Source organism: Chiloscyllium punctatum, chromosome 38 (genome assembly GCF_047496795.1).
Source record: "Chiloscyllium punctatum isolate Juve2018m chromosome 38, sChiPun1.3, whole genome shotgun sequence".
NCBI lineage: Eukaryota > Metazoa > Chordata > Chondrichthyes > Orectolobiformes > Hemiscylliidae > Chiloscyllium > Chiloscyllium punctatum.
The window spans coordinates 48035999-48048555 of NC_092776.1; the positions used below are offsets into that span (position 1 = coordinate 48035999).

At 39.5% G+C, this 12557-nt stretch overlaps 1 protein-coding gene across 2 annotated transcripts in view; it reads right to left on the reverse strand.

Annotated features, from left to right (window-relative positions):
* The window catches only part of lipf (lipase, gastric), a 44489-nt gene that overhangs the window by 23386 nt on the left and 8546 nt on the right, over positions 1 to 12557 (reverse strand). Inside the window, exons 2-4 of one of the 2 annotated variants that reach the window (XM_072557829.1) lie at positions 8134 to 8201; positions 7102 to 7222; positions 843 to 957 (exon numbers count right to left, since the gene is read on the reverse strand). In XM_072557829.1, coding sequence (XP_072413930.1) covers positions 843 to 957; positions 7102 to 7222; positions 8134 to 8174 — 277 coding nt within the window. In that variant the 5' untranslated portion in view covers positions 8175 to 8201. The remainder of the gene's footprint in view (positions 1 to 842; positions 958 to 7101; positions 7223 to 8133; positions 8202 to 12557) is intronic. The other variant, XM_072557830.1, reaches the window with a different exon arrangement.

Consider the following 12557-nt stretch of genomic DNA (forward strand, 5'->3'; position numbering starts at 1 on the left):
CCCGTGTCTGCGTGGGTTTCCTCTGGGTGCTCTGGTTTCCTCCCACAGTCCAAAGATGTGCAAGTCAGGTGAATTGGCCATGCTAAATTGCCCATGGTGTTAGGTACATTAGTCAAAGGGAAATGGGTCTGGGGAGGTTAATCTTCGGAGGGTCGGTGTGGACTTGTTGGGCCGAAGGGCCTGTTTCCACACGGTGGGGAATCTAATCTAATCTAATCTAATGAGTTTGGAATGGCAAATTATCACTGGCATGTAATTTTTGGGTAAATCCAGTTCATCAGATTCATTCAAGATAATAATGAGTTTAAGTTTGCTTCTTGGTTGCATTACAGTCTCACCTGCAACTTCAGAAATTCTCTGTTTTGAGGACCTCCTCAATCCCCAAACACCCTTCTCCCAAATCCCTCCCTAAACACCCCTATCTTGCAATTAGATACTTTTTTTGAACTCTTTCTTGAACAGTCCAAGTAGTTATTGTAAGGCATTCCAAAGGCTCTGCTCCATATTCTGCCAACATCTTTTTACTGTCAGCAATAAATTTATCTATTGGTACACAAAACCTGCACTGTTTGCCTTCTGTATGTTTAATGTAAGACTCGATATAAGCAGTTTACTATTGCTTTTAGATAGATACGTTACTTGCAGTTCATAACATAGCAATATTTTACCATTATCTCAAAAAAGTACAAGGCTTGCTTTCAGCATCAAAACAGGATATACAATCCAATGAATGAGCTTTGAATTAGAGTTCAAAATGAATTAGAGCTGAAAAATATGTAACCTCAGTGTACTGAATTTAAACACTTCTTACTGAAGCCACCAAATTACCATCTAGCAGTTACCTTTATTAGTTTCTGCCAGTCCATGAGGAATTCTGTTTACACTGAGGATATATCCATCTTCAGTCACCACATCATACTCTTCACTTGGGTAACCATGGTAGGAGATAAGCTGAGGCTGGGAATGCAGAAAGCAAAATTAGTCACCTTCTTTTAAAAATTTGAAAGCAAAAACATGGAAGTGAAAATAAAAAGACACTGGCTGGGTCAGAACATTATGAAAGCTGTAACACCCAGAATAATTACAGAAATACATCAGTTATGAATCAATGAAAAACCCGAGGGCTTGTGCTCCAAAAAATCAAATATTGTTAGAATTATTGGACTTGCAATGATTTTGAGCAAAACTTTATTCAAAACTACTAGCAGCTTGTATCTAAATGAATGGAACCACTATATGTAAAGAAAAGTACCTCTCTTGACATCTGTATTATCGTTAAACCATTATACTAAAAGTGTTGATTCCACTCAAATGAACCAACAGATCTGTAACTTAATTCAACATCAAATGCCAAGACTTGGTCAGTGATGGGTATCTCCATTGATGGGAATCTATTTTTGGCCCTACTTTATCCCATTAGCACTCAAATCCTGAGGGAGCGACTGTCACCTCAAGGTTGAGCTGTCTTCACGATCTCCCCTGGTACTGCATAGCATCTTTGTATGTTTCTATGCGATACAAGTGTCATGATTGTAACAAAGTCAGCCAGGTGGACCTCAGAATAGGAGTTATCTGATTGGGGCTGTTAATTTGGCTTCTGTGGAGATATTTCAAAAAGCATTCCAAGAGTTCATACAACTGCCCTGTTTGGAAAACCACAATTGTACTCTTTCTGTATTGGCTGACTTGCTGTAGTCATGTGATCTCAACCTCTGCTGTAAACACCTTAATGCGCAGTGTGTGGCAGATATTAACTGCTTAAAGCATGAAACATGATGCCACAGAGGTGCAACTGAAAACGGAGAGCTTGAGTTGAAGAGATAGCTACTGAAAGAAATAGCAAAGTCATTAAAAAAAAGTCTGCAACTGGGTGGATAAAAATTGCTGTGCATTTCTACTCCTGCCCTCAGGGAGCCAACATTGAATGAATGATATTTGTTCAACAGAGCTCAAGGGGATATCAGCAAGTGACAGCACTGATAGGATTCAGTTGGATCTTATGAGTGTGCACAAATAGGATTGTCTTGGGTACTCTCATAACAAAATCCAACTGCTGAGGGGACAGAAATTTGCTCAAGAATTTATCGCCAATCTCAGATGTTCCCATAGGAATCAATGCTAAAACTTGACTTAGCTTCTGTTCTGCATCTTTAACAAAAAAAAATTTAAAACATTATGCCTGTGCCACAAATTTCCACATTGGTAAATCAAGCAAAGTATTTTAAAATTAAGTAAAAATGTAATATTCTACAACACTAAGATTGACCACACTCTATCTCATGGCAAAACTTGAGCAGACTCCCAGGATTGTCTGCATTGACTGATGTCTGCACATAGATGACATCTTAGGCCTATGTTTCATTTCAAGAGGGCAGTAAGCACCCATGGGCAGAACCAGAAGCAAAAGGAAATCGAAGCCTGAAGCCTAAAGGTAAGAAACAAGACACGAGAATAGTTGCTGCATTCCAAGGCAAGGCAATGTTAAGCAAAAATAATGTTAAACAGTGCAACGTTAAATGAGGACTCCCTTTACTATGACGTCAATGATGAAGTCACGTTCCAGTATGACTCCGGTAAGACAGACTTGTGCAATTCTAATGTAGCACGATCCAACTAGTTGCATTCGAATGAAGAGACAATGAAGGTGAATAAATGATAGGTGGAGATGGAGCCAGAGAGAGAAAACAGCAGGTGGGCAGACAAAGGAATGAATTATGGTGAGTCAAAAAATGTGGTGCTGGAAAAGTACAGCTGGTTGGGCAGGATCCGAGGAGCAGGACAGTCGACATTTCGAGCAGAAGTTCTTCATCAGGCATGTTTCCACATTCCTGATAAAGAGCTTATGCTCAAAAGATCGACTCTCCTGCTCCTCGGATGCTGCCCAACTGGCTGTGCTTTTCCAGCACCACACCATTTGACTGAATTCCAGCAACTGCAGTCCTCACTTTCTCCTAATGAATAATGGTGAGACCAAGAGGAAGGAAAGATACTAAATCAGATTCTTCATGGGTGAAAACGAGTTAGCTGTGGTAATGATAGCCCATGTAAATGACAAGGCCTGGTGCATAGGGGTTAGGGAAGGACATGGAAGGTGGTGCTCAGGCCCTAAAATTATTGAATTTTATGTCTAGTCCAAAAGACTGCAAGATTTCCAAGCAGAAAATGAGATGCTCTCCTTCCAGCTTACACTGAGCTTCACTGGAGCACTGCAGCAAGACTAACAGAGATGTTGAAGCTAGAAGGAGAAAGTAAGGACGGCAGATGCTGGAGCAGAAGAATCAAAGTTTCAGGCATAAGCCCTTAATTAGTGATGAGAAAGATGTTGGCCAGGGAACACTGTGTTGAAGTGGTAGGCAACTGGAAATTCGAGTCACTTTTGCAGTCAGAATTTAGGTGTTCCACTATGTAGAGGAGAACGTATTGTCAGCAGTGTCTACTGTAGACTAGATTGAATGAAGTGTAGGTAAAACCACTACTTCACCTGAAAGGTGGTTAAGGATGGTGAGGAGGGAGGAAGTAAACAGGCAGTTGTTGTACCTTCTGCAATTGCTTGGGAAGATGCAGCAGAAGAGGAGTGGACCAGCATGTTCCAGAGGGAACAGTCCTGTGGAAGGCTGACAAGGGTGGAGAGGTGAATGTGTGCCTGGTAGTGGCATCCCACTGGGAGTGACATAAATGGCAGTTTGTGGATACTGGTTGGGCAAAAACTGAGCATATAGATTAAAATGGTGCTGGAAAAGCACAGCAGTTCAGGCAGCATCCGAGGAGCAAAAAACAAAAAATTGACGATACTGTATTCCTGATGAAGGGCTTTTACCTGAAATGTTGATTTTCCTGCTCCTTGGATGCTGCCTGAACTGCTGTGCTTTTCCAGCACCATTCTAATCTCGACTTTGGTTTCCAGCATCTGCAGTCATTTTTTTTACATAGTAAATGAGGATTGGGAAACCCTATCAGTTCTGTGGACAGTGGATGACAAGCAGTGAGGGCAGAAATGTGGGAGATAGATGGACTTGACTGAGGGCCCTGACAACCATAGGGGTTGGGAAATCCTCGGTTGAGGTAAAACATATTGCCAGACCCGCCGAGTATGTCCAATTATTTCTGTTTTTAATTCAGATATCCAGCATCCACAGTTCTTTGTTTTCAGTTCTTGGACTTTGTCTTTGCTTGTGAAATCTCTAATCAATGCTTGCTTGAGAACAATATAGTTCCAATACATCCCCAACCAGCCTTTTGAAAATATCTTTCTCAAGTTAGAAAGTATGTTTCTAACTGCTCCTAGTTATCCAAAATAAAGCTCATTACTTCACTTGTAGAGATATGTGGATGTGAATTACAAGCAACGGAAGCAAATGTACACAGTCAACATGTTTCAAGTTGATTCCTCCCTATAAAGAATGCTGCAGAATCAAGGAATGTGAAATCTTTCAGATTCAATTTAAAAAACAGCTAGAAAAACTCTTTAGAAGTCATTTACCCTGCAGCGACAATCAATGTGCAAGATTAGCACCTTACTCAAAATGATGCAACAGGATGCAATTCTCCAAGTGCTGCAGAAAGAAATGATGAAAGATGACCTAAAACCATCAAAGACACAACTGTGGTTGTAAGGGAGCGCTGGGCATACAGAGATGAACAGATAGCACAAATAGTGTCTTGTACAAAGGAAATAGAGTTAATTATCCCAATCCCTACAAGTGATGAGGGGAAATCTGGAAGCACATTCATGCAAATCACCAGGAATTGAGTATAGTCTAAGGAATGCAAGTGAAGTGCTACATTGGCAAGCATGAGCAATGAGATTAAGGACGCAACCAGGCACTGCAGGGCAGTGCTTGGAACAAATACCAGGCTTAGCATACTCAAACCATTTGTGACACATGACACCCCAAATAAATCATAGATGAAGCTTAGAATAGACCTCTTCACACTCATAAGAGCTTGTTGACGACTATTCTGACCAGTGGGATTGTAGAATGCCTGAAAGCACACTTCAGGTCATTACTGCATTCACGCATGGTGATAACTAACAACAGACCTCAATCTACAAGCAAATAATTCAGCCGCTTTATAAGGATTGGGAAATTCAACATCTCACATCATTTCCAAATTATCCGCAGTCTAATGGAAAGACTGAGGCAACAATGATCATCATCAAAGGGATCAGAAACATAAAAAAAACTAAGCATAATGAACAAAGGGATCTGAAACAAAAAATAAATCAAGCAAATCCAGAACAGGTTTGTGTAAGACAATTCGAGTGAAGAAACACACCTACTGAGGAAATGAAAAGTAGTTCAATTCAAAGACCAATGTCATGCTGAATATAAACTACTCTTCCAACAGCGAAAAACTACTGAAGCCAAAAATACTAAGTTGAGTGACAAAAACAATGTGAAACAACAGAGTTAAATTTTGATTTGATAAAACTGCTAAGTCATTGCCAGAGCCAAGCACCAGAAAACCAGTCACAGTGCAAATGTACAACGCTCTCAATAAAATTCAGCCCATGTGACAACTTGAGGCCTATGCGGAATAGTTGTCACTTTGACTCAACATAGTTAACAACAAGTGATGGTAGCCACAGATTCTATATACAAGAGAAAGTGTGCCTTCACTGCCAAAAGCAGATGACGAAGAAGTGATCTGAATCTAGATTCTGAATCTAATGGCCATTCTGTCTTCTATGCAGGTGGTGCAGATCACGAAGAAGTGATCTCATCACCTGCACAGAAGACAGAATGGCCATTAGATTCAGAATTCCATTGTGCTCCAGCAATAGAAATGGATCAACAACAACACTGATCACATCAACAATGTTATCACAAGAATGGCACACATCAGAGAAGGAATGAGTAGATACCAGAGGAACAGTCAATAACAACGTGCATGTGTATCGTTAGGAGACCAGCACAACTTAAAGACTATGTATGCAATGCACATGAGGAAACAGATGCAAGTTGAATTGAAAGTGAGCACACTTTGGTTGATAAATGACTATTTTCGTGGTCATCATGGACATTGCTAACTTGAGCAATGTGAGGCAGGAAACGATAGTGTATGCAAGTTTTAGAAGATTTTTCTGAAGAAAGAGGGTGTGATTGGAGAAATGCAATTGCACTCAGTGCTGGTTAGCCTGTGTTCATCATTTGACCTCGATCTTCACTAAGTATCTTTGTGTGCTGTCTGTGGGAGCCATTAAACACTTGTAACTGAAAAATACTCCTGTTTATGTTCTCTTTAAATTATTTTTTAAGAATACAAATAAGTGAGAACATTGTATAGTTCAGTGAGCCCTGGTTAGCAGCTTCTTCAGTTTGTGATGGCTGGTCAATGTACCCCTGGGTGAGAGAAGGCAAACTTCAGCCAGGAATACCTGTTTGGATCACAAAACATGAAGTCTTTTGGAAATAGGTGTAGAGAATGTGTACAGAACCCAGAAGTACAAGGTTCAGCTTTGATGCCCTCTGCAGTTTGATGAACAATTGACAAGAAAATCTGAATCAACAGGATTTACAGAGTTTGCCTCAACCCTGAGGAACTTCTTTTAGTTCCTAACTAGTTCCTTTACTCTGCCTTCTTCCCCAGTAGTCTAAGATTGTCCATCTTCCTCTGCTTCAACTAATTATTCAATTACTTCTACCTTGATTATGGCAAAGAACTCCAATCCAATATAAGAACATCTCTGCTAACCTCTCCTGCTGAGTAACAATTTTAATTTGAGGCCAACTCATTAGGGACTGTGAGATTGACGTATATATTGTTTATCTATTTACCCTGTCCTTTATATCAAGAGATATTTCTAACAAAACCTTCTTAGCTCCAATGGAATCTGCCCTGCAAGAAAACTGAAGATGAGATAACTGGGGGAAACAAGTGCAATATCAGAATTTCTGGAATAACCTTTCCTTCACCTTATAATGTACATACGATATGTCCATGACACTACATGTAACTTTACAAGTACTTTGAAAAAGTTTCAAAGCCATGCATTTATACAGAAAGTAGAAATGAAATACATTTTTTAAGTATCAGTATTATGTATTAATGTTGAGCAATCTTGTTGGAAATTTATTGTCACCTAAATTAGCAACTTACAATATTCATAAATGCTTCAGGGTCCACCTTCAACTGATGTGGGGTTACCAGAATCTTTTTGCACACACACTCATCTTTCATTAGAAACAACAGCGCAAAAAACAGAAGGCTCATCTTTGATCTGCAAAAATAAAAGTACACAAAATTGACTTATTTATCAAAACCAAACAAACAATTTACACTGTGGTGAAAGTGAAGCCACTCAGATAAATCACTAATGGTCACACTGTAGGGAACCAGATGTTATTAAAAGATCAGGTTTATACTATATATGCAAAATTAGGCAAAATGAAATTCTAAAACTTCATTAATTCACTATCTGAAGGGGTGGTGGAAGCAGATTTAGCCATAACTTCAAAAGGAGAATTGGATATGTGTTTGTCACAGGGAAAAAAAAAATCCAGGGCTATGGAGGAAAGAACAAGGGAGTAGGAGTAAATGAACAAAATCTTTCAAAGAGTCAGCACAGGAAAAATTGACCAAATAGGGTCATTCTATGGTGTACGACAATGATAATAAGCAACATTTAATTTTCCAATTCGCTAACAGTTAAAACGCTATATTGACAATTGGATGATCTTTGAGATTACTTCTTTCAAGCAAGACAAACTCTATGGACAATTACAAAGACATTAATCCTGCAACAGGTGACAGCTGCAGAATCAATGCAATCTTTTGAAAGTTATAATGTAAAAATAATGTTGATTTTCCTAAAATGTACTGTACAAAACAGCTGTAAACATAAATAAGCTTTGAAAGAAAAGTTAACTGCTGCTACTAGCTTGAACCCCCTAGTATTTTGTACAAAAACAAGCAGTAAATGTGGAGATGTATATAATAATGCTAATTAAGATTCCTGCAAGTGAAATAAAAGGAGATATATCTTAGCAAACATCGCTATTGATATTTGGGTGACATTTCATCACTAAAAAATAAGTAGTCAACAACTACAAGCAGAAGTTATAAAGAAAGGTAACATATAACATAATAGAATAAAATTAATAAAATATATCAAACTTAGTTACAACATACTTGATGTGAAACTCAAATGATCCCAATCTGAATATGGCCATGGCAGAAAAAAAATCAACTTTGTTTATCAGAAAAGAAAGGAAACATACTAAATAGAAAACAATAAGAAAGAAAGCAAAACAAAAAGATTAGGGAACTTAGTTTAAGAGACAAGCTCATTTTCTTGCCAGTGAGAACCTCTACTAATCACTACAAAGTAGGCATCTGTTCTTGAAATATCAACTCTATCTACAACTCTAAACATTTACATTTAAATATTAAATATTAACATTTGTCCTCCTTTTGTATTCCTCTAAAAAAGGTTGTCTCACCACTATTTCTAGATAAACACCAGACAGTTAATTCATCTATTACCTTCACATCAAATTATGGAAACAAATGCTAGCACTCTGAGCAACAATTTTTACAAACAATTTATCAAGCTCTGATAAGTTAAATACCACTAGGCATAAACTTGTTATCATGCTGCTATCATTTGTATTAGCTTACGAATTTACAAACATTGAGAAATAAAGCAGCAATCTGACTCAAACTACTTGCGCTTCTGAAGGGTAAACCATCAACACACTAGTTGTACTAAATGAAGCGATTCCTCATTCTACCTTTTATACAACACCCATCACATGAAAGAGGAAGAACTGTTACCCTTGACGCCAACTACAGCTTTCAGCAGACTGCCAGGGGAATAGCAATGAATTGTGTTAACCACACCAGATGATCCTAGTGTGATCAGAAGTCAAAACAAATTGGGTCCACTGCCAAGGAAGGTCCAAAGCGGATTAACGGCTTCTTCTTAAAATAGAGTTTTGATGATCAACCATGTGATGGCAATGTAATGGAATTGCTCAATTAAGAGGAAAAGAAATGACATGCTAAATTTGCTAGCTCAGAATGGTGTTTGAAAAACACCAATAACATTTAGTGGTGCCCATGAGAACTAAGTTGACTGTGAATAGAGATAGTTAAAAATCACAACACCAGTTTATAGTCCAACAGGTTTATTTGAAATCACTAGCTTTCAAAGCATTGCTCCTTCATCAGGTAGCTACCTGAAGGAGCAGTGCTCTGAAAGCTCGAGCTTCCAAATAAACCTACTGGAGTATAACCTGGTGTTGTGTGATTTTTAACTTTGTCCACCCCAGTCCAACACCAACTCCTCCACATTGCGAACAGAGAGACCGATGTCATACAGGCTGGAAACATTGAAGGTTATAAGAAACGACTTGAAATTTGAATTGTGGTACACCCAAGCAAATCATTCAATACCATACTGCTGTAACAGTTAAAACGAATCCTCAGAATCCCTTAAATGGGTCCCTGGAAACGCAGCAGGCATAGGAAATTGGGCCCTCGTACAAGTTCTGGTTGTTTCATTGAATAAATCCCTGATATCAACTTGCAGATTTTACTTTCATTCAAAAAAGGCAAAAAACAAGCGCAGAATGTATAATCACATAACCTCCTGTGGAGAGAAGCAAGTCTGTCTTTCAGCAAATCTAATCAGTTATCAACAGTTGAAGCTCAAGTTATTTTCTCCATTCACTGAAATCTTCAGTCTTTTTCAGCATTATCTGGTTTTGAGAATTCACATTGGTCCACTATTTCTGCAACACTAAGTGGCATGTCTGTTCGACAACCTCAACCTACACTTTTACCCCAGTTTCATCAATTTGTTGCTTAGGTGGGTTGAAGGGGCATCATTAACCATTTCCAGATGATGTACAGCAAACTTTGTTTTAACCAGTATGTTATGAACTGGCACCTCCGATAAACTGCAAAAATTATATATCCCAAATACTGGAAATTTACTGTATTGTTGCAATCTTTGTGATGTCTGAGTAGTTAGTTGCAGGTGTGAGTGAAAAGGTTGTCTGCTAAGTTTCACTTAAGGTAAAGTTGCATTATTTACAGGATAAATTACTTACATAATAAACTATAACAGTGATGTGTATACTCCCTGCATTAAGTTTCAACTACATTGGACCTCAGTCAACCAGCATACTTCTGGTCTCAAAAGTACATTTGTTTTACATCCTAAAGCAAACACTGTAAATCAGAGTGGGGGCAGATATTCACAGGTAAAGGGACGGCTGGAAAATGGGACGCCTTCAGAAATGAGATAACGAGGATCCAGAGAAAGTATACTCCTACTAGGGTGAAAGGAAAGGCTGGTAGGTATAGGGAATGCTGGATGACTGAAGAAATTGAGGGTTTGGTTAAGAAAAAGAAGGAAGCATACGTATAGACAGGATAGATCGAGTGAATCCTTAGAAGAGTATGAAAGCCAGAGGAGTATACTTAAGAGGGAAATCAGGAGAGCAAAAAGGGGATATGAGATAGCTTTGGCAAATTGAGTTATGGAAAATCCAAAGGTTTTTTACAAATACGTTAAGGACAAAAGGGTAACTAGGGAGAGAATAGGGCCCCTCAAAGATCAGCAAGGTAGCCATTGTGTGGAGCAGCAGAAAATGGGGAAGATACTAAATGAGTATTTTGCATCAGTATTTACTGTGAAAAAGGATATGGAAGATATAGAATGTAGGGAAATAGATGGCGACATCTTGAAAAATGTCCATATTACAGAGGAGGAAGCCCTGGATGTCTTGAAACGCGTAAAGGTGGATAAATATCCAGGACCTGATCAGGTATATCCTAGAATTCTGTGGGAAGCTAGAGAAGTGACTGCTGGGCCTCTTGCTGAGATATTTGTATCATTAATAGTCAAAGATGAGGTACCGGAAGACTGGAGGTTAGCGAACGTGGTGCCACTGTTTAAGAAGGGTGGGCGACTTGTTGGGATGGAATCCTGAGGGACAAGATGTATATGTATTTGGAAAAGCAAGGACTGATTAGGGATAGTCAACATGGCTTTGTGCATGGGAAATCATGTCTCACAAACTTGATTGAGTTTTTTGAAGTAACAAAGAGGATTGATGAAGGCAGAGCAGTAGATGTGATCTATATGGACTTCAGTAAGGTGTTCGACAAGGTTCCCCATGGGAGACTGATTAGCAAGGTTAAATCTCATGGAATACAGGGAGAACTCGCCATTTGGATACAGAACTGGCTCAAAGGTAGAAAACAGAGGGTGGTGGTGGAGGGTTGTTTTTCAGACTGGAGGCCTGTGACCAGTGGAGTGCCATAAAGGATCGATTTGCCAAAGCTATCTCATATCCCTTTTTTGCTCTCCTGATTTCCCTCTTAAGTATACTCCTCTGGCTTTCATACTCTTCTAAGGATTCACTCGATCTATCCTGTCTATACGTATGCTTCCTTCTTTTTCTTAACCAAACCCTCAATTTCTTCAGTCATCCAGCATTCCCTATACCCACCAGCCTTTCCTTTCACCCTAGCAGGTGTATACTTTCTCTGGATCCTCGTTATCTCATTTCTGAAGGTGTCCCATTTTCCAGCCGTCCCTTTACCTGTGAATGACAATGTACTTTTTGTCATTTACATAAATGATTTGTATGTGAGCATAAGAGGTACAATTAGTAAGTTTGCAGATGACACCAAAATTGGAGGTGCAGTGGACAGCGAAGAGGTTTACCTCAGATTACAACAGGATCTTAACAAGATGGGCCAATGGGCTGAGAAGTGGCAGACGGAGTTTAGTTCAGATAAATGCAAGGTGCTGCATTTTGGGAAAACAAATCTTAGCAGGACTTATACACTTAATGGTAAGGTCCCAGGGAGTATTGCTGAACAAAGAGACCTTGGAGTGCAGGTTCATAGTCCCTTGAAAGTGGAGTTGCAGGTAGATAGGATAGTGAAGGCGGCGTTTGATAGGCTTTCTTTTATTGGTCAGAGTATTGAGTACAGGAGTTGGGAGGTCATGGCTGTACAGGACTTTGGTTAGACCACTGTTGGAATGTTGCGTGCAATTCTGGTCTCCTTTCTATCGGAAAGATGTTGTGAAACTTGAAAGGGTTCAGAAAAGATTTACATGGATGTTGCCAGGGTTGGAGGATTTGAGCTATAGGGAGAGGCTGAACAGGCTAGGCTGTTTCCTTGGAGCAGAGGCGGCTCAGGGGTGACCTTTTAGAGGTTTACAAAATGATGAGGGGCATGGATAGGGTAAATAGACAAAGTCTTTTCCCTGGGGTCAGGGAGTCCAGAACTGGAGGGCATAGGTTTAGGGTGCGTGGGGAAAGATATAAAACAGACATAAAGGGCAACCTTTTCCACACAGAGGGTGGTACGTTATGGAATGTGCTGCCAGAGAGTGTGGTGGAGGCTGGTACAATTGCAACCTTTAAGAGGCATTTGGATGGGCACTTGAATAGGAAGGGTTTGGAGTGATATGGGCGCCAGGTGCTGACAGGTGGGACTAGATTGGATTGGGATATTTGATCAGTATGGATGGGTTGGACCAAAGGATCTGTTTCCATACTGTACATCTCTATGACTCTATGATCATCAAA